General features: G+C 40.1%; 1 protein-coding gene across 1 annotated transcript in view; it reads right to left on the bottom strand.

The window, feature by feature from the left end:
- The window catches only part of fam83c (family with sequence similarity 83 member C), a 30,209-nt gene that overhangs the window by 6,130 nt on the left and 398 nt on the right, over nucleotides 1-23,681 (bottom strand). The window contains exons 2-5 of the mRNA XM_061874979.1: nucleotides 15,351-15,415; nucleotides 14,660-15,250; nucleotides 288-455; nucleotides 32-156 (exon numbers count right to left, since the gene is read on the bottom strand). Of these exons, the coding sequence (XP_061730963.1) occupies nucleotides 32-156; nucleotides 288-455; nucleotides 14,660-15,169 (803 nt within the window). The 5' untranslated portion in view covers nucleotides 15,170-15,250; nucleotides 15,351-15,415. The remainder of the gene's footprint in view (nucleotides 1-31; nucleotides 157-287; nucleotides 456-14,659; nucleotides 15,251-15,350; nucleotides 15,416-23,681) is intronic.

Here is a 23,681-nt window from a genome sequence, read left to right as displayed (position 1 = left end):
GTGTGTGTGTGTGTGTACGTGCGTGTGTGACCTGTAGGATCCGGCGATGACCTCCTCACAGTCGATGATCATAAACTTTTCTAGGACTTGTCCGCTAAATTTCTTGCCGTTCTTGGTGCAGTACATGTCGCCGCACACGCTGCGGATGCGCATGTTCTGTGACATGACAACCACGAGTAGAACAGCATGTAAAAAAAAAAAAAGTGAAACAAGGTCAGAGGTCAAAGACAACATGACAGCTAGAAAGCTAAGATAAATACAGGACGCTACGCGTGCACAAGACTTACACTCAGGTGAACGTTCTGCACATCCAAAGACGAACACATGTCCGTGAAGAGCTCCAAGTTCTTGTGGTCCAGAAGAATGTAGACTGGAACTTTGCGCTTGTTGGACGCCTCCATCAGGTCACACAACAAGTCCACGTCAGTGAACTCATCCATGACCAATGCAATGACCTGTAGCGCACACACACACACACACACACACACACACACACATTAGCACACATTTCCTGTACATACTACAAAACCCAAAACCAGTGAAGTTGGCACGTTATGTAAATCGTAAATAAAAACAGAATACAATAATTTGCAAGTCCTTTTCAACCTATATTCAACCGAATAGACTACAAAGACAAGATACTTAACGTTCAAACTGGTAAACTTTATTTTTTGCAAATATTTGCTCATTTGGAATTTGATGCCTGCAACATGTTTAAAAAAGCTGGCACAAGCGGCAAAAAAGACTGAGAAAGTTGACGAATGCTCATCAAACATTTATTTGGAACATCCTACAGGTGAACCGGCTAATTGGGAACAGGTGGGTGCTATGATTGGGTATAAAAGCAGCTTCCATGAAATGCTCAGTCATTCACAAACAAGGATAGGGCGAGGGTTACCACTTTGTGAACAAATGCGTAAGTAAATTGTCGAACAGCTATTGCAAGGAATTTAAGAATTTCATCAACTACGGTCCGTAATATCAAAATGCTCAGAGAATCTGGAGAAATCACTGCACGTAAGCGATGATATTACGGACCTTCGATCCCTCAGGTGGTACTGCATCAAAAACCGACATCAGTGTGTAAAGGATATTATCACATGGGCTCAGGAACACTTCCAAAAACCAATGTCAGTAACTACAGTTCGTTGCTACATCTGTAAGTGCAAGTTAAGACGCTACTATGCAAAGCCAAAGCCATTTATCAACAACACCCAGAAACGCCATCGGCTTTGCTGGGCCCAAGCTCTTCAAAGATGGACCGATGCAGAGTTTTAAAGTGTTTTGTGCTCTGACGAGACCACATTTCAAAAATATTTTTAGAAGCTGTGGACGTCGTGTCCTCCGGACCAAAGAGGAAAACAACTATTCGGAGTGTTATAAGCGCAAACTTCAAAAGCCAGCATCTGAGATGGCATGGGGGTGTATTAGTGTTCAAGGCATGGGGTAACTTACACATCTGTGAAGGCACCATTAACCATTAATGCTGAAAGGTACATACAGGTTTTGGATCAACATATGTTGCCATCCAAGCAGCGTCTTTTTCATAGAAAGCTCTTGGAGATGAGAAACACCTACCAGTATAAATCAATGTATTGGTGATGACTGTTGTGACCATCATCAAGGATAAAGATTATCGAATGCTAATGTATGCTCGACAGGTCATGGATGTTGTGCGCTTTCTTAAGGCGAAGAGCAGGTTATTATTCTACACTGGCATGGACAATATTTTAAAACGGTAGCAAAGGCCTGCAAGTGATGCTGTACCTTCTACTTAAGTAGATTATATCTCAATAAGCCTCTCTCGCCTCCCTTGCAAAGCCCCTTCCAGTGTGTAAGACACCCACAAAGATAGTAATAACTATATTATTTCTTCCTTGTACTGTATTTGATATCACTGTATCTCATACAGTATGTATTTCATGCACTTAGTGACAGTGACCGAGGAATCAATTTAGGTATAACTTCCACTAAAACTCTAGGAACGGAACTTAAGGACTATGTAAATGCATAATTGCATATGGTACTCGGTTTTCGTAGGATTCGTAGTTTAAAAAAATATTTTCACCATAAGTTTGACCCACTTTCTGTATATCATCTCGGTTATCGTAGGACCAAACATTACAAGTACAGTGCATCCAGAAAGTATTCACAGCGCTTCAATTTTTCTACATTTGGTTTATGTTATTGCCTTATTGCAAAATAGAATCAATTATTTTTGTCCTCAAAATTCTACACTCAATACCTTATAATGACAATGGGAAGGTTTTTTCTTTTAGAAAATGTTTGAAAATGTATTAAAAATAAATATAATAAATCACATGTACATAGATATTCACAGCCTTTGCCATGAAGCTCAAAAGGGAGCACAGGTGCATGCTGTTTCAACCGATCATCCTTGAGGTTAATACAGGTTAATTGGAGTCCACCTGTGGTGAATTCAGTTGGTTGGACATGATCAGGAAAGGCCCACAGCTGTTTATATACAAGGTTCCACACTTGACAGTGCATGGCAGAGCGAAGAATGAAGTTAAAGGGATTTTTCTGTAGACCTCCGAGACAAGATTGTCTCGAGGCACAAATCTGGAGAAGGATACAGAAAAATATATGCTCCCTTGAAAGTTCCAATGAGCACAGTGACCACCATGATCCGTAAATAGAAGAAGTTGGAACAACCAAGCCGTCTAAACTGAGTTATCGGAGGAAAATGGCCCTGGTCAGGAAGGTGACCAAGAACCCGATGGTAACTGCAGCATTCCCTTGTGAAGAGAGGAGAACCAATCCACCAACCAGGCCTGTATGGTAGATTGGCCATACAGAGCCATTTCTTAACTGTTTGCCAAAATGCACCTGAGAAACACTCAGACCATGAGAAACAAAATTATCTAGTGTAATGAGACACAGATTTCTTTGGCGTGAATGTCAGGCACCATGTTTGGAGGAATTCAGGCACCGCTCATTACCAGGCAAGTACCATCTCTACAGTGAAGCATGGTGGTGGCAGCATCATGATGTGGGGATGCTTTTCAGCGGCAGGAACAGAAAGACAAGTCAGGACAGAGGGAAAGAAGAATGCAGCAATGTCCACACACATCCTGGATAAAAACAGATGCTTCCCATCCAACCTGATTGCGCTTGAGAGGTGCTGCAAACAGGAATGGGCAAAAATGCCCAAATGTAGGAGTGCCAAGACTGTGGCATCATATGCAAAAAGACTTGAGGCTATAATTGCTGCCAAAGGTGCATCAACAAAGTAATGAGCAAAGGCTGGGAATACTTACTGTATGTACATGTGATTTATTTGTGTTTTATTCATCATAAATTTGCTGAATTTTCTAAAAACTGTTTCATATTGTCATTATGGGGTATTGTGTGCAGAAATTTGAGGACAAAATGTATTTGTTCTATTTTGGAATAAAGCTGTAACAAAGTGTTGTACAAATAAAGCTCTGTGAATACTTTCCAGATGCACTGTAAATGTGTGCAGAGACTCCAGTGTATTGTGGGCAAAGTGGATTGTGTGCAGAATGTCCGCAGTCATCAGAGATTCCATAGTCATGCACACTGTCGTTATGTAATTTTATGCAAAACTGTAAAAACACTACATTTCCTACGATCCCTGCGCGTTAACATTTTTTCGGTCATGGTGCCCTACATTGAGGATGAGGAAGTGGACCTGTTCTACCTGCTTGTTATGCAAAACAGTAAACTAAAAAGGGAATCGGTGTACAAATGCACGCTGAAGATTGTTTTGTGTGTGCACGGAGCAGAGTCCGCACGGTCATAAGATTTTAACTTCGTGCTTCCAGGCCTGGCGGATGTTTGCTTTGTGTAAGCTCGGACCTCTCAAGTACGTCTTTAATAGAAGTAAAAGTGATGTTAAATGTTAATTTATCCATTTACTTTGTCATTTAGAGTAAACCCTTGTTTATTGCCGGTAATTGGTACCCGACATGACCGCCATAAATTAAGTAGGAATAATTAATTAAAAAACAAATATTTTCATAGCTAGAGCATAGAAAACTCTTCACAACCTTGTAAATAAACGTTTCAACATTGTGAGAGCCCTCTGGACATGAAATAACATATTTTAGTCACCTTTACACTCTTAATGTGTACATGTTGTAGAGGGCGCTAAAGGCATCGCCTTCATATCACTGCTCTCATTATTGTTGTCCGGGTGAAAATCAGCAGACATACACGAGACTAGATACTCTGACATTCGGGAGGCTCCTGGAAATTTAGGAGGGTTGGCAAATGTGATGCTGTCAAGCGGCATCCATATAAATTCGCGGGCCGGACTAACATTACATTTTCATATAAAGATGCAGGCCGCGTGTCTGAGACCCCTGGTTTATACAAAGCACAAAGCAAAAAAACTCTGTATGCAGTGTTATTTCATGTTAAATCTCAGAAGAGTTTTGTGGCTCCCATTGTTTTCTTTATTTTGTGAAACGGGTCAAAATGGCTCTTTGAGTGGTAAAGGTTGCAGACCCCTGATATATATATTTATATTAGGGGTGGGCAAATTAATGCGTTAATTACGAGTTAATTCATCACTCTAACGCCGACAATTATCGCACATTTGCGTATGTTGTTTACATGCTTTTATTTTGTTAACGCCTTTTCTTATAAAGATGGCGGCGCCTGGACAGGCTTCGGCGTGGAGGGGCTCTTGCTAAAGATGGAACATTTGGCAAAAATACCGGACAATTCAGCAAATTTCATGGCTGGCTTACAGCGTGGTCACTCCGGGATCACTTACGACCGCCAGACAATTCTGAATGTGGATAGATCGGGCCGTTTTGGACTGAATGACGCGTGCTTGCTAGACCGGCTAGCTAGCATGGGAATACTTTGCCGGCTACATCCAGCGGCCTGTGACGCAGCGGAGTATATGTGTTATCTGTCTATTTATCAATAATGCAGACGAGGAGTGTTGGCTGAGTTCTTAACGTTTGCTTTCAGAGCGTGCATATCACAACATACAAGATGCCGTCATGGCGACACATCCTATACCGGGCTACCGCGCATGCTCGTCACTCCTGTTGCATGCTGGGTAGGGTAGTTCTTTTTTCCTTGGCTCATAACATCACAATATAGTACCAGGTATATGATGCGTTCAGTTTATTAAAGCACCAAGCAAACAATTGGAAAATTCCCATCATATCAATTCCTAGATATGGTCATAATTATTTTAAGTGCACTACGCAGTATAAACACAACATTATTAATATTGCTACTACAGATAATTTGATCCAAAATTCCCTAAAACAGCCCACTACCTATAATATAGGTTTTTTTAAACATAAGGTCCCTGATAAAAAAAATGTTTCTGCTGTTACCTCAGAAATTGCCTGTTCAGATGTTATGATTGTGGCTCAGAGATTTGTATGTAGATTATATTTATTTTCCATAACAAACAGGATAACTTAAATACCCTGGCAGTGGCAATAAGCTCAAATGTTTGTATTTACATTTTTTGAGTTGATTTTCATAAAATATGCTATTTAACTGCTACTGTTTAACAAGGACTGATTTAAATTGTGTTTGTACAACAAATGTTTTGGCGCTTTTGTTCATGTGGGAGAATATTCCAATAAAGGTGCACTACACACTACTTTTTCATTCATTATTGGGCTTTGTGTATACAATGCAGTTAATCGCGATTAATCGGAGAAATAGTGCGATTAACTTCGATTAAAAATTTTAATCGTTGCCCAGCCCTAATATATATATATGTGTATATACATACATACATATATACATATATATATTATGTATGTGCAGCTTGGGATAGGTTGATTGGCCAAACTAAATCTACCTGAGTGTGTTAATGTGGTATATCTAACTGTGTTGGCACTGTGATGAGGTGGCGACTTGTCCAGGTTGTACCCCGCCTTGCAGTTGAGTGCAGTTGAAAGTGACGTCGAGGAAGTTGACTGTTTGGTTGTTGAGAATACCAGGAAGCGCATATGCCAAATCTTCAAAGAGAACGGCCTACGGATCACGATTGAAGCCAACAAGCAAACCGTCAACTTCCTCGACGTCACTTTCAACCTGAGAAATAACAGCTACCAACCATTCATAAAACCCAACACAACACTCCAATACGTGCACCATGACAGCAACCACCCACCCACCTCCACGAAAAGAATACCTACCGGAATTAATAAAAGGCTATCGATGTTGTCATCTAGCAAAGCTGAATTCGACCAAGCAACCCCCCCGTACCAGAAAGCACTTGATGAAAGCGGATACAACTTCACCCTCACCTATGAACCCACCCCAGGAAACCAACCAAAAAAGAGCAGAAAACGAAACAACATCATCTGGTACAACCTCCCATTCAGCAAAAACGTCTCAACCAATATCGGCCACAAGTTCCTCACTCTGATCGACAAACACTTCCCCAAAAGCAATACCCTAAGAGAAATATTCAACAAGAACAACAATAAATTGAGCTACAGCTGTATGATTAACATACAACAAATCATTTCAAACCACAACAAAGCAATTGCAAAAGGACTGCCTGCCCCCAGACTAAATGACTCTGAAACCAATAAGGAATGTAACTGCCGCAAGAAACCTGATTGCCCTCTCAACGGGGAGTGCTTACAAACATTAGTCGTTTGTCAAGCAAAGGTAACACGCAAGGACATAAGCACATCCGACACGTACGAAGGAGCGTTTAAAGCCAGATGGAATAATCACAAGGCCTCCTTTAGAAACCAGACCTTGCGGAATTCTACAGAACTCATCAAGCACATTTGGAACCTCAAAGACAATAATGTTGAATATTCAATAACATGGCAAATTCTTGCATCCAGCAATCCTTACAACAGTGGTAATAAAAGATGCAACCTCTGCTTAAAAGATAAACTGTTTATTATATATCATCCAGACCTGTCATCACTCAACAAGCGCAGTGAAATTATATCAACATGTCGTCACAGACGGAAACACCTCCTAAGTAACACATGAGCCAATGACCACGCCCCTACGCCTGCCTGTACCCACCCACTCTGTGCCCTATATAAAGCATTGTATGTGAATGTTTCCATTAAAATCTCCTGATGATTGAGGGAACCCTCATGAAACAGTTCTGTAGAGATCAAGTAGTCTTGTGATTTTCACACACACACACACGCACACACACACATATATATATATATACACATATATATATATACATACACATACATATATATATACACATATATATATATACATACACATACATATATATACATACACATACATATATATACATACACATACATATATATACATACACATATATATATATATATATATATATATATATATATATATATATATATATATATATATATGCACAAACCCTGTTTCCATATGAGTTTGTAAATAGTTTTAGATGTAAATATAAACAGAATACAATGATTTGCAAATAATTTTCAACCCATATTCAGTTGAATATGCTACAAAAACAACATATTTGATGTTCAAACTGATAAACTTTTTTTTTTGCAAATAACCGTTAACTTTAGAATTTGATGCCAGCAACACGTGACAAAGAAGTTGGGAAAGGTGGCAATAAATACTGATAAAGTTGAGAAATACTCAAACACTTATTTGGAACATCCCACAGGTGTGCAGGCCAATTGGGAACAGGTGGGTGCCATGATTGGGTATAAAAACAGCTTCCATGAAATGCTAAGTAATTCACAAACAAGGATGGGGCGAGGGTCACCACTTTGTAAGCAAATTGTCAAACAGTTTTAGAGCAACATTTCTCAACGAGCTATTGCAAGGAAATGAGGGATTTTACCATCTACGGTCCGTAAAATCCTCAAAAGGTTCAGAAAATCTGAACAAATCACTGCACGTAGGCGATGATACTACGGACCTTTGATCCCTCAAGTGGTACTGCATCAAAAACCGACATCAGTGTGTAAAGGATATCACCACATGGGCTCAGGAACACTTCATAAAACCACTGTCAAAAACTACAGTTGGTTGCTACATGAGGACGGCGTGGCGCAGTGGGAGAGTGGCCGTGCGCAACCCGAGGGTCACTGGTTCAAATCCCACCTAGAACCAACCTCGTCACGTCCGTTGTGTCCTGAGCAAGACACTTCACCCTTGCTCCTGATGGGTGCTGGTTGGCGCCTTGCATGGCAGCTCCCTCCATCAGTGTGTGAATGTGTGTGTGAATGGGTAAATGTGGAAGTAGTGTCAAAGCGCTTTGAGTACCTTGAAGGTAGAAAAGCGCTATACAAGTACAACCCATTTATTATTTATTTATTTATTACATCTGTAAGTGCAAGTTAAAACCGCTATGCAAAGCAAAACCCATTTATCAACAACACCAAGGAACGCCGCTGGCTTCGCTGGGCCCGAGCTCATCTAAGCTGGACTGATACAAAGTGGAAAAGTGTTCTGTGGTCTGAGGAGTCCACATTTTAAATTATATTTGGAAACTGTGGACGTGGTGTCCTCCGGAACAAAGAGGAAAAGAACCATCCGGATTGTTATAGGTGCAATGTTCAAAAGCCAGCATGTGTGATGGTATGGGGGTGTATTATTGCCCAAAGCATGGGTAACTTACACATCTGTGAAGGCATAATCAATGCTGAATAGTACATACAGGTTTTGGAGCAATATATGTTGTCATCCAAGCAACATTATCATGGACGTCCCTGCTTATTTCAGCAAGTCAATGCCAAGCCACGTGTTATAACAGCGTGGTTTCGTAGTGAAAGAGTGCGGGTACTTTCCTGGTCCACCTGCATTTCAGACCTGTCTTCGATGGAAAATGTGTGGCGCATTATGAAGCGTAAAACACAACAGCGGAGACCCCGTACTGTTGAACGACTAAAGACAAACAAGAATGAGAAATAATTCCACTTTCAAAGCTTGAACAAATAGTTTTCTCAGTTCCCAAAACGTTTGAGTGTTTTTAAAAGAAAATGTGATGGAACACAGTGGTGAACATGCCCTTTCCCAACTACTTTGGCACGTGTTGCAGCCATGAAATTCTAAGTTATTATTTGCAAAAAAAAAAGTTTATGAGTTTGAACATCAAATATCTTGTCTTTTTAGTGCATTCAATTGAATATGGGTTGAAAAGGATTTGCAAATAATAATATATTTAAATCTAACACAATTTCCCAACTCATATAGAAACGGGGTTTGTGTATATATATATATATATATATATATATATATATATATATATATATATATATATATATATATATATATATATATATATATATATATATATATACACACACACACACTTATTTATCATAAGAAATACATAAATAGTGCTTTAAACTATGAAATCATATCAGATTATGTTCTATGGATCTTTGATTAACCACCTGAAATTCACTAATGCATTTGACCTACTTGTGCACTTTTTTACTCCAGACTTCTAAACTGCTACTGGTAAAAGCAAAAAGGAAGAGCAATGAATCTTTTTGAAATATATATTGCAGTAATCATCTGCAAATTTAACATCTGCAAAAGTAAAACAAAAAATAAAGCACCCCTACATCTCTGGGTTCTTTTATATTATTTAATTTCCATTTATGGCAATGTGGCTAATCCTATTTCAGATACACAAAACTATAAAACATATACAAAACAAAGCCACAGTAGTAGAATAAATGAACAACTGTTGTGTGTCTGTTCAGGGAATCATTTTCTGAGGAGTAAACTGTAACGTCTCGTTTTCATTTTTGCAAAGTGGTCAATCACTCTGGACAGACATGGAAATATTACAGTAACTGTTATACAGTTGACCAGTGGTTCCCAACTGCTGGGTTGTGACATAAAAGTGGAGTGTGTGTCATTTTCAGTGAGTCGCAGTCAGATGTGTGCATGAAAAAAAAAAAGTTTAGGGAGAAAAAAATCAAATTGTGGCAACAAAACCTGATATTTTTAGTCATTTTTCCAGTGACTATTAGTGAGTATTTTAGCAAAAGGCAAACCGACTAACAAGTTGGAGGAGGACTCAGGACAGACATGGAATTACATTTTTTGGAAATCTAAAAGGGGGCAACAAAACACAATATTTTCAGCCATCTTTCTGAAAACAAATACAGAAATGTTACTATTTTTTCTGGAAACAAAACCAGATGCTTTAGCTGTAGGCATTTTTCTGCTGACAAAACAAGATTATTTTAGTCAAAGTCAACACCGATTAACAAGACAAGTCTACTGTGCTATTTTTCTGTGAAATAAACTTGAATGATTTAAAAATTTGGCTCACGACTTGATATGGAAAAATGTTTTTCTTCCTGAAGATAAACCATTTGAGAAGCACTCAACTCACACATGCTTACTCCAAATCATCATTGATGCAGAACCAGCAGACAATAACCAACATGACGTTTCATGTTCATTGGAAATTCCCCCGACAGCTCGTACAGCAAATTAATATGTTTGTCTTGATACAAGGAATAACGTTAGCTAACTTAGCATGAACTTAAAACAATGATGTTGCCTAGCTAGCTAGGACTTCACTTACATCTCTCATTCCTGCTGCTTCTTCCCTGCTGCGGGCGAATAACTTTCTGATATTCATCTAGGAGTTACAGTTTGAGTCAAATCAAAATCAAAATAATATAATTAACAAATTGTTGATGGCTAACGTTACCTGCCTCAGCAGTGATTCGCATCCCTTCTCTCTCTCTCTCTCTCTCTCTCTCTCTTGCTCTCTCAACTGAAGTCTCGATCAACACGTGAATAAATTACCATATTAATTAGCCATGTGCTCATTGTTACTTGGAGTGAATACAGTAGCAATCACTTACCATACTAAGTAGTATGTGCACTGTAGTCTATGTTATGTAGACTTAAAACTCTGAAGCGTTTTTTTTTTTTATTGGTGAAATGTTATACTGGGGCACTGCAGATCAACACTGGGGCACATGCCCCAGTGAAATCTGTCTGGCGACGCCACTAACGCATACACACATTACAATGCTTTTTTTTTGCCACACAACACAGCGTTGATTGTGACGTAACTACAATCTTTTGTACCAAAATAACTCTTTAGTTTGCATTGATTAAAGCAAGATTCAACAGACTTAACACATAACTTCAACTTTAACAACTCCCGCCTGCACATCAGACCTTAACGACAATGCAATATAAAGAGTATGTGAAAAGTTCAACCCCCGACCTTGTTTTCTTTCCCTGATGACCTCTTTAAAGTTTTGGAATCAATCGGAAACATCAATGAGCTAAAATGTGCCAAAAATTAGTAAGTATGGACAGAGTGTTTCGCATATCATCCATCATGCACTGTAATGACTTTTATGTCATTTTAAAATATATATAAGTGCTTTATAATGTCCACAAAGTTCAATGAGCCGGAGGGGTGTTATGTGCGACTGTGTGTTGACTTTATTTATAGGTTACAGTTAATTAACACCATGAGTGGGGAAAGTTGTTTGGATTGGGTCATATATGCTGTGCTCTGGACAGCTTCGAGTGAAACTCATGGTCAATGACCATTGATTCCCTATTCGTCCACTAAAAGTCCGGCAACATCTGTCCAATTCACAGCAGACAAAATTTAGGCAAATACGCGCTGCGGGCCAAACCCCCTTGTTAAACTTGTGAAGTCTCCCAGGCCGCACTGAAGACTCCAGCGGGCTGCACTTGGCCCACAAGCTGTAGTATGGACACCCCTGATTTACTAAACTACCACTGACTTGGGACATTATTTTTTTTACAATATGTTAAAAAAGATCTGTGATGTGGTGAGGGACAACTGTTCAGTAAATGTGTTTCACAAACTATAATTATACTCTATGTACATACTTCTGGGAGTCTGGAAACATACCATACATCCATCCATTTTCTACCGCTTGTCCCCTTTTGGGGTCGTGGGGGGTGCTGGAGGCAATCTCAGCTGCATTCGGGCAGAAGGCGGTGTACACCCTGGACAAGTCGCCACCTCATCGCAGGGCCAACACAGACAGACAGACAACAGTCACACTCAGATTTACACACTAGGGCCAATTTAGTGTTGCCAATCAACCTATCCCCAGGTGCATATTTTTGGTGGTGGGAGGAAGCCGGACTACCCGCGGGGGAACCCACGCAGTCACGGGGAGAACCCACGAAGTCACGGGGAGAACATGCAAACTCCACACAGAAAGATCCTTAGCCCGGGACTACTCAGGACCTTCGTATTGTGAGGCACATGCATTAACCCCTGCACCCCTGTGCTGCCCTAGTCTGGAAACAATTTATTATTATTTGAAATGGGAAAAATACTTCAGTTTTCTCCATCCTTTAATATATATTCATACAGTCGACTATGAAATACTTTTGAAGTATAAAGCTGTATGAAATAGTAATAAAGTAGAGTGCTGCCCTAGTCTGCAAACTATTTATTATTATTTATTATGGGAAAAATACTTCAGTTTTCTCCATCCTTTGATATATATTCATACAGTCGACAGTGAAATACTTTTGAAGTATAAAGCTGTATGAAATAGTAATAAAGTACAGTAAGTTTGTGTCACGTGGACCCCACAACCGTAAAGCACTTCATTACTTCCTCTCTAGACAAATTGACTCTATATCAGGCGTGTCAAACATACAGCCTGTGTTCCGGATCAGGCCCACAAACAGGTTTAATCCGGGCCGCGAGATGAGTTTGCTAATTAAAAAATAAGCTATTTATCTGGGCACACTTAAATAAACTGAAATAATTTGTATCCGCCTTCAACTTCATTTGTGATTAATGAAATAAGCCCAAATCCACAAATGTTGTTGTAGCTGGTGCTACACATGTAAAGAATAAACTACATGATGTTTGTACATCAGTTGAGAAAATTGGGTGAAGTATAACAATAATAATTTTAATAATAATCCATCCATCCGTTTTCTACCGCTTATTATTCATTCCATCTTCTGATAGATTAAATATCAACACAAATGACAGCATTTTAAAACTCTGCTGGACTCAATTCCACCTATTTGATTCATGAACATCATTTATTCCGAAAGTAAAAATAACGACAAAGGAAGATAGAATACTATTAACTGCAACATGTAAGTGTAAAAAACAAAACAACAACAACATTATGATTTCTATATTTTCAGGTTATACTTGTTCGGTAGGTCGTGATTTCAAACCCCGGCCGAGGCATAACAAAGACTATAAAAATGGGACCCATTACCTTCCTGCTTGGCACTCAGCATCAAGTGTTGGAATTGGGGGTTAAATCACCAAAATGATTCCCGAGCGCGGCCACCGCTGCTGTTCACTGCTCCCCTCACCTCCTCTGCATAATTTCACCACACCTAATGTGTGTGTGACTATCAGTGGTACTTTAAAGGCCTACTGAAACCCACTACTATCCACCACGCAGTCTGATAGTTTATATATCAATGATGAAATATTAACATTGCAACACATGCCAATACGGCCTTTTTAGTTTACTAAATTGCAATTTTAAATTTCCCGGGAGTTTTTTCTTGAAAACGTCGCGTAATCAGGACGTGTACGCTTGACGTCACGGGCTGTTAGGAAATATGAGCGCTGCGCACACACACAGCTAAAAGTCGTTTGCTTTAACTGCATAATTACACAGTATTTTGGAGATCTGTGTTGCTGAATCCTTTGCAATTTGTTCAATTAATATTGGAGAAGTCAAAGTAGAAAGATGGAGTTGGGAAGCTTTAGCCTTTAGCCACACAAACACACGGTGATCCCTTGTTTAAAATTCACGGAGGTGAAACTTTCCTATGGATCACAGCGAACATGGACCCCGAACGAATGTCCACCAGCAGGTTTCGGTGAGAAAATTGGGGTAAAAAGTCGCTTCTTACCGGAGATCAGCTGAGCTTGTGCCGCCCATAAAGCTGCCGTCGACTTCCCTGAGACACTGCGTGTCAACACACCCGTGGACACACACCTCCAACCATCAGGTACTGTTAAACCCACTAAAACACTAGCAACACAATAGAAAGATGAGGGATTTCCCAGAATTATCCTAGTAAATGTGTCTAAAAACATCTGAATATGTCCCAATGCAATCGCGTTTTTTTTTTTCTTTTTTCCCCTAGTCCGTCGCTATCAATATCCTCAAACACGAATCTTTCATCCTCACTCAAATTAAAGGGGAAATTGTCGTTTTCTGGGTCCGAATAGCTCTTTTTGTTGGAGGCTCCCATTAAAAACAATGTAAAGATGTGAGGAGCCATCAACATGTGATGTCATCGTCTGCGACTTCCGGTAGAGGCAGGGCTTTTCTGTTAGTAAGCAAAAGTTGCGAACTTTATCGTGGATGTTCTCTACTAAATCCTTTCAGCAAAATTATGGCAATATCGCGAAATGATCAAGTATGACTCATAGACCTGCTATCCCCGTTTAAATAAGAACATCTCATTTCAGTAGGCCTTTAACTTAACATCTATTTATTTAAAACAGAAAACAATCTGAAGTTGTCTTTATTTTGAAGTTATCATGCAATGATTTTAGCAGGGGGAATAGATTTTCCTTAATGTGGCCCGTGAGCTAAAATGAGTTTGACACCCCTGTTCTGTATGTATCTATATATATATGTCCAATACGTCTATTTCTATAATAGAGTCATAGAAATATGTACATGTACTTTATGTATTGAAAAAAGCTAGTTCAGCGCACCTTCTTTGCCTTGTTGATGAGGTAGCGGATCCGGTCCTTGACGTTGACCGACTTGTCCCTTTGGAAGTAGATCTGGGTCTCGGACGGCCCATACCGGAGGGGGGCCTCCGGCCAACCGAGCTCCAGCATGGGCGGCTCCTCGTCAGACATCATGGGAAAGTAAGTGCCGGATGTCAGCTCGGACGCAACGTCGTTGTCCCCACCGACGTCGCAGTCCGCCGGGCCGGTTCCGTTGCTGTCCGGTTCGCCGGTCTTGACGGCGTGCTGGGTGATGTACCGGATCTCCGTTTCGGACAAGAAGCTGAGCTCTCGCTCCTCGGTCAGAACGCGGCGGTATTCCCGCTCTCCCTGCTCGAGCAGCGCATCGGTGGCCAGCCGGGCCGCCTCGCTGTGGCTCAGCTCCAGCGAGGCCACCTGCCTCCACGGGCTCTTCACTTCCTCCAGCCGGGCCGCCAGCTTGCCGAGCGGCTTGCGGCCCCCGGAGGCCGGCCTCAGCGTCTCCGAACTCATAGCGGAGCTTCGGAGGGAGCGTGCGTACACGCGCGTCACACAGAAGATGGACGAAGTTTCATCCGAGTTTCGAACGTGGAACTGAAGACAAAATCAAAAGTGGAAAAATACTTTACAGTGTTTCGGCCGAGCTCGAAGTGACTTAACTTCCCGATGCGATCACCTGGGAGCTTCACCTCACCTGTTGACACCTTTCCTGTCATTGGTCCGCGCCTCCCCTCGCTACTGCTCTGATGACTAATACTTCTGGAAAAGAATTTCACAATAAAAGCCCACAAGACCGGTTTTATTGGCCTCACATTGTTACACAACCTCAAAATATTTGAAATCAGTCAATCATTAAACCAATCAACATGTCACTGCAGTGTGGAGTTTTAGCTTTTATTAAGCGGTTTGACACAAATATTGTATTAAGCATCTAGGAATTGAAGCTAATAGTACATGTTGTAAATCAGTGTTTTTCAACCTTTTCTAAGCCAAGGCACATTTATTTTAGTTGAAAAAATCTGGATGTACACCACCAGCAGAAAACATCAAAAAATTTAACTCAGCAGCCGTTATTGACGGTAAAAAATTGTTCTCGCAATTGTTGGATATTAATTTAAAGGCCTACTGAAATGAGATGTTCTTATTGAAACGGGGATAGCAGGTCCATTCTATATGTCATACTTGATCATTTCGCGATATTGCCATATTTTTGCTGAATGGATATAGTAGAGAACATCAACGATAAATTTCGCAACTTTTAGTCACTAATAGAAAAGCCCTGCCTTTACCGGAAGTCGCAGATGATGACGTCACCCGTGTGAGGGCTCCTCACATCCTCACATTGTTTTTAATGGGAGCCTCCAACAAAAAGAACTATTCGGACCAAGAAAACGACAATTTCCCCATTAATTTGAGCGAGGATGAAAGATTTGTGGATGATGATATTGATAGCGACGGACTAGAAAAAAAAAACGCGATTGCATTGGGACGGATTCAGATGTTTTTAGACACATTTACTAGGATAATTTTGGGAAATCCCTTATCTTTCTATTGTATTGCTGGTGTTTTAGTGAGTTTAATAGTACCTGATAGTCTGAGGGGTTTGTCCACGGGTGTCTTGAGGCCAGTGTATGATGGAAGTCGACGGCAGCAGTATGGACGGCACAAGCTCAGCTGATCTCCGGTAAGTGGTGACTTTTTACCACAATTTTGTCACAGAAAACTGCTGGTTGACATTTGGTCGGGATCCATGTTCGCTTGACCGCTCTAATCCATAGGAAAGCTTCACCTCCGGGAATTTTAAACAAGGAATCACTGTGTGTTTGTATGGCTAAAGGCTAAAGCTTCCCAACTCCATCTTTCTACTTTGACTTCTCCATTATTAATTTAACAAATTGCAAAAGATTCAGCAACTCAGATGTCCAAAATACTGTGTAATTATGCGGTTAAAGCAGACGACTTTTAGCTGTGTGTGTGTGCAGCGCTTATATTTCGTAACAGTCCGTGACGTCACGCGTACACGTCATCATTCCGCGACATTTTCAACAAGAAACTCCCGGGAAATTTAAAATTGCAATTTAGTAAACTAAAAAGGCCGTATTGGCATGTGTTGCAATGTTACTATTTCATCATTGATATGTAAACTATCAGACTGCGTGGTCGGTAATAGTGAGTTTCAGTAGGCCTTTAAACCACTGCGATGAGGTGGCGACTTGTCCAGGGTGTACACCGCCCTCTGCCCAATTGTAACTGAGATAGGCTCCAGCAACCCCCCCGGGACCCCAAAAGGGACAAGCGGTAGAAAATGGAAGGATGGGTGGAATTCAAACCATAACCAACCATGCCTCACTCTAGCTCTTGTCTCAAAGTAAGTGTACTGTCTAACCTGTCACGTGACTTATTTTGAGTTTTTGCTGTTGTCCTGTGTGTAGTGTTTTAGTTCTTGTCTTGCACTCCTATTTTGTTGTTAATTGTCATGTCAAGTATGGATGTACTTTATGGACGCAGTCTGCTCAACATGCTGTAAGTCTTTGCTGTCGTCCAGCATTCTGTTTAGTTTTGTTCTGCATAGCCATCCTTGAGCTTCAATGCCTTTCCTTAGCGTCACTCATCTTTTGTTTATTTTTGGTTTAAGCATCAGATACCTTTTTACCTGCATGCTGCCTCCCGCTGTCGTCTGCATTTTGTGATTGACTTCTACGAAGCAATTAGCTACCTGCTGCCACCTACTGATATGGAAGAGTATTACACGATTACTCTGCCAATCTCTCGACAGTACAGACACTCAATAACGGCACATTTGTGGATAATAATTAGTGGTCGGCCAAACATATTTTTAACCCAATTAGGTGAAATTACATAATCTCCCATGGCACACCAGACAATATCTCACAATACACTAGTGTGCCGCAGCACAGTGGTTGAAAACACTGTTGTAGATAACCATTTAATATGTAATGATTTCATCAGCTAACATAAATATGAATACTTTAATCTTAATATACATAATCTAATGGTCTCCACTCTTTTCATCTACGGCAAATTTTTTGTATATACGTGTTAAAATTAAAAATATATTTTCACTGTGTTTTGGCACACTGAGTGCTATCATTTACCTTTAATTCCTACATAGTAAATATCATTAATTTGTCACAGCTCTTAGAATTAAAGTTGAAAGTTTACACGTCAATCTTATGCTGATAGAGTTATTAGATTATTAATTTTTAATTCATTGTGAATGGTGTCCAAAGTGTGGTCTGAGGGACATTTGCTTCTGGCAGTTGTTTTTTAACGGCCTGCGGCTGATTTTAAAAATACTATTACTAAAAAAACAAACATTAGAAGTGAAACAAAATAGCAAAAAGGTGTAAATTACTGAGAAAAGGTGGAAATGTTGACACTAAACACACAAAGCAAGACATACAGTTGTTTTTACTGTGTGTTTCTGTGTATACTCTGAACATAAAAGCCTAAACATATTTGTTAAGTATTCAAATATTTGTGGACTTTATAGTAGCTGAATTTAACTAAACAACAAGATGGCCTACAAAGGATGATCAGTATTAAAATTGTGGTTTAATTATGATGTTATTGATGAAAAATAGATATTTTGAAAAACCTTTGACTATTACTGTACGTACACAGTATATAATGACAGTTACATTAGTTAAACATGCTAGGACCCAATTTCTCCCACTTTTTCCTCAACCCTTCAAAATAAGAGTCATTGTGTATACATTGTTGTGTCATTTGCTTGTTAAAACAAAGAGGACGTCAGTAACTACTCCTCCCGTAAGGTCAATATTGAGTCAAAGTTTGACACGGATGTTTACAGAAAAAGAATCTAGCACGTAGACCTGTAGACTATCATCTTATCCTGTTTGACTGCATTGTGACCCACAGGAGCGCGCACACAATGAACTGCGTCTCTTGCACAGGAAATAAACATACTGCTTCCTGTCAACCCAGCTGCCTTGTTAATGGCTCTGTGCCGAACCAAAAATACGATTAGTACACGTGAATCTTGTGCTCTTCCTGTGTTTCTTTGTCAACGTTACCTCAGCTTCCCTGACGGCCTGCAACAGACCCAGATCTGAACACACGCACACACACACACGCACACATGCACACACACACACACACACACACACACACACACACACACACACACACACACACACACACACACACACACTGCATTGAGCGTGTATGAAATGACTTCATTATGTTCAAGAAGTGAAAGCATCTTTTGTGAGTGGAAAAGCTACAAAATGAAGAGAGTCATTGTCTATTTTTTTTGTTTTATTGAAGTTTTTAGACATATGTGCACGCCTTTGTGTTCCACATAATTAATTGTCTGTTTTCTTCACTGTGTGTAGGATTTATTAAATAATTTACCATAGATTATAATAAATAAGATACTGTGCTAGTATCAGGTAAGGTTTAGGACTTCTGGTTGTGTTCATGATCAGTGAAGTGCTGTCAGGGGAGGCAAGTGAGGCAGTGCCTCACCTTGCCACCGGGGGGGTGTAAAAGGCATAACCAGGAGATGTTTAAAAACAAAGTAATACAATAAAATCAGTTTTAATATTTATATTTTGGTTTATGCTTTCTATGTGATTTTGGTGTGTTTCTTGTATGTTTTGATCATTTTCATGGTCAAAATCGCGGAAATTCTGTGTTTCCTGGTCAAAATAACTCGGCAGACGAGCACCTGAGATAGGCTCCAGCACCCCCTGCGACCCCGAAAGGGACAAGCGGTAGGAAATGGATGGATGGAGACGAGAAGTGAGACAGGGTCAGGTGGTGCCTCCACGGCTACACACAAAGTGTATTGAGCATGTGCATGCGAGGAGGCGCGTGCTTATTGCGGCGGGGAAAAGGCAGGCCATGAGGCAACAAGTACCTTTACCTCACAGTAGGGGGCGATACATAAAAATTTCATGAACGCCCAACAGCGGTTAACCCTTAAGAAGTAGAAGAAGAAAACAACAGACAACAACTGCTACGCTTCCCGCAATCTGTGATGCTTTTTTGACCAAACAATTGAGGATCTGATTCCTAAAATAAGGATTTTTTCAAGACTGGACTTTCAATCAAAGCAATAAGTCATTATTACTGGGAGACCAACACCGTAGCAGCCAGATTTGATTCAAACGTGTGTGGTACCATGAATTGATTTACGTGGACCCCGACTTAAACAAGTTGAAAAACTTGTTTAAGTACAGGTCTTGAGCTGCCTCATTTGATTCAATATTCCGTACAATTTAGTTTTCAATTGTACGGAATATGTACTGTACTGTGCATTCTACTAATAATGTAAAAGTTTCAAACAGTTTTAATAGTCCGAGGACAGAGAATAACTTGTTCATTTCAAAAGGATTGGTAAAATAATGGCTTCATCTCTGTGCTACAAAAAACGTCTTTATTGCTTTCCCTGCCTTTCAGTCTCAACGATGACCGTGTTTGGACCCAAATGGGATATGCTGCTGAGATAGGTTCCGGCACAGCCCGCAACCCCAAGAGGGACAAGCGGTAGAAAATGGATGGGATGCGATGGAATGGATCTGAAAAACCTGCCAAGAATGTAATTTCAGTTCTGATGTGTCTTGTACATGTTGGAACGGACAAATAAAAATGATTCTGATTCTGATTCTGTTTCTGAAGAAGCTTTGAAAAATATGAAAGCTCATCTGCCCACATCTCCCGTCCAAAGGCAAAACCCAGTAACTCAATTTTGGTCAAAACTGAGCTGATAATAATTTTGGAGTTACTAGGTGATATGCTTTGCATTAGTTGCTAGGTACTGCCATGCGCGTAAAAGCTTACTTACGGAACAAATTACAATATCGCATACACTAATGTAAAGCATAACACCTAGTAACTCCAAAATTATTATCAGCTCAGTTTTGACCAAAATTGAGTTACTGGGTTTTGCCTTTGGACGGGAGACATTGAAGGTCAGCTTTCTTTAAAAACGTTTGGAATATCACGTATTGATCTGGCCCTAAATGAAGAACGGAGACTCGATATCAGCATCCACAATGCCAATGTAAAGGAAATTCGTAAGATATTAAAAGACCTGATAAACACCACTTGCTTTTTTGGGAAACAGGAGCTTGCTTGAATTTCGTGGCAATTATTTCAATTGAGGAAGAGAGACTTTTAAAACTCAAAGAAAAAAAGAAAAAGTAGGACTTCTACAACACAGTCAGAGAGATCTTCGTCCAGAAGGAAAGGCGAATGGATTTCATTTACAAGTAAAGTTAAGATATACTGTCCAGTGCAGAAGTCCCCAAACTACAGGCTGTAGGCCGGCTGCAGGCCGCCAGCGTCCAAAATTCGGCCCACGGGAAGTCCCAAGTTAAAAAAAACAAACATATTTTTTTTATTTTAAAATCTGTCCTTTCTAATCCATTTTCCACCGCTTGTTACCCTTGGTGTCTCCTTCTTGCTCAGGCATATCATATTGTCTAAAAATGCATTTTACCATCAATAACGTGACATCATTGCACTCGCACCGCAGTGTCGGGCAAGCGCGCAGCAAGGGCGCGCTCTTTCATCAATTACTGCGAAAGGAATATATATATATATATATATATATATATATATATATATTCCTTTCCTATATATATACATATACATACATACATATATATATATATATATATATATATATATATATATATATATATATATATATATATATATATATATATATATACATATACATTAGGGCTGCGAATCTTTGGGTGTCCCACGATTCGATTCAATATCGATTCTTGGGGTCGGGATTCGATTATATATCGTTTTTTTTTATTCAACGCGATTCTCGATTCAAAAACGATATTTTTCCGATTCAAAACGATTCTGTATCCGTTCAATACATAGGATTTCAGCAGGATCTACCCCAGTCTGCTGACATGCTTGTAGAGTCGATTTAAAAAAAAAAGCTTTTATAATTGTAAAGGAAAATGTTTTATCAACTGATTGCAATAATGTAAATTTGATTTAACTATTAAACGAACCAATAATATGACTTATTTTATCTTTGTGAAAACATTGGACACAGTGTGTTGTCAAGCTAATGAGATGCGATGCAAGTATAAGCCACTGTGACACTATTGTTCTTTTTTTTTTTTTTATAAATGTCTAATGATAATTTCAAAAAGGGATTTTTAATCACTGCTATGCTGAAATGATAACTAATATTGATACTGTTGTTGATAATATTCATTTTTGTTTCACTACTTTTGGTTTGTTCTGTGTCGTGTTTGTGTCTCCTCTCAATTGCTCTGTTTATTGCAGTGTTGCTGGGTCAGGTTTGGTTTTGGAATTCGATTGCATTGTTATGGTATTGCTGTGTATTGGTTTGTTGGATTGATAAAAAAAAATAAAAATAAATAAATACAATTAAAAAAAAAAACATAAAAAAACAGATTTTTAAAAAAATGAGAATTGATTCTGAATTGCGCAACGTGAGAAATGCGATTCGTATTCAAATCGATTTTTTCCCAAACCCATATACTCATCCATCCATCCATCCATCTATCCATCCATCTTTTTCCGCTTATCCGAGGTCTAGTCGCGGGGGCAGCAGCCTAAACATGGAAGCCCAGACCTTCCTCTCCCCAGCCACTTCGTTCAGCTCTTCCCGGGGGATCCGTAAGCATTCCCAGGCCAGCCGGGAGACATAGTCTTCCCAACGTGTCCTGGGTCTTCCCCGTGGCCTCCTTGCCGGTTGGACGTGCCCTAGACACCTCTCTAGGGAGGCGTTTGGGTGGCATCCTGAGCAGATGCCCAAACCCCCTCATCTGGCTCCTCTCGATGTGGAGGAGCAGCGGTTCACTTTGTGCTCCTCCCGGATGGGGGACTCTTCTTACCCGTGAGCCCTGCCACCTGGCGGAGGAAACTCACTTTGGCCGCTTGTACCCGTGATCTTGACCTTTCGGTCATAACCCAAAGTTCATGACCATAGGTGAGGATTGGAATGTAGATCGACCGGTAAATTGAGAGCTTTGCCATCCGTCTTAGCTCCTTCTTCCCCACAACTGATCGATACAGCATCCGCATTACTAAAGACACCGCACCAAACTATCTGCCTGTCGATCTCACGATCCACTCTTCCCTCTCTCGTGAACAAGACTCCGAGGTACTTGAACTCCTCCACTTGATGCAGGGTCTCCTCCGTGACCCGAAGATGGCACTTCACCCTTTTCCGGACGGGAACCACGGACTTGGACTTGGAGGTGCTGATTCTCATCCCAGTCGCTTCACACTCGGCTGCGAACCGATCCAGTGAGAGCTGAAAATCCTGGCCTGATGAAGCCATCAGAACCACATCATCTGCAAAAAGCAGATACTTGATCTTGCAGCTACCAGACCGGATCACCTCAACGCCCTGACTGCGCCTATTCTGTCCATAAAAAGTCATAAACAGAATCGGTGACAATGGGCAGCCCTGGCGGAGTATATATATAGATATATATATATTTATATATATATATCTATATATATATCTATATCTATATATATATATATATATATATCTCTATATATATATATATATATATATATTTATATATATATATATATATACACACACACACACATACACACACACACACACAGCCCGGCCCCTGGCCAAATTGTTTTAACCCACTGTGGCCCCCAAGTCAAAAAGTTTGGGGATCCTTGGTCTAGTGTCTGCTCTGCACTGCTGTATAAATTGTGTGCTAAGTGTGTTGAAATGGTTTATTCTAGCACCATGCTGTGTTTTTGTTATTTTGAGCCGCTGCCATTGCATCATATATATACTGTATGTTTGTAAATCTGACTAGTGGGTCAGTGCCTCCCCAACCTCAAAACTCACTGCACGTCACTGTTCAGGATACATGGACAATATTCACCAAACTTCATGGCATTTGTGTGAATGTCAGTTATTTAGGTCATTTAAAGGTTGGTTGGCATTTATTTATGTTATTTGAAGGTTGATTGGCAACACTTAATGGTCCCTAGTGTGTGA

The sequence above is a fragment of the Nerophis ophidion genome, linkage group LG16 (assembly GCF_033978795.1).
Source record: "Nerophis ophidion isolate RoL-2023_Sa linkage group LG16, RoL_Noph_v1.0, whole genome shotgun sequence".
Classification (NCBI taxonomy): Eukaryota; Metazoa; Chordata; class Actinopteri; order Syngnathiformes; family Syngnathidae; genus Nerophis; species Nerophis ophidion.
This window is presented reverse-complemented; position numbering and strand designations above follow the sequence as displayed.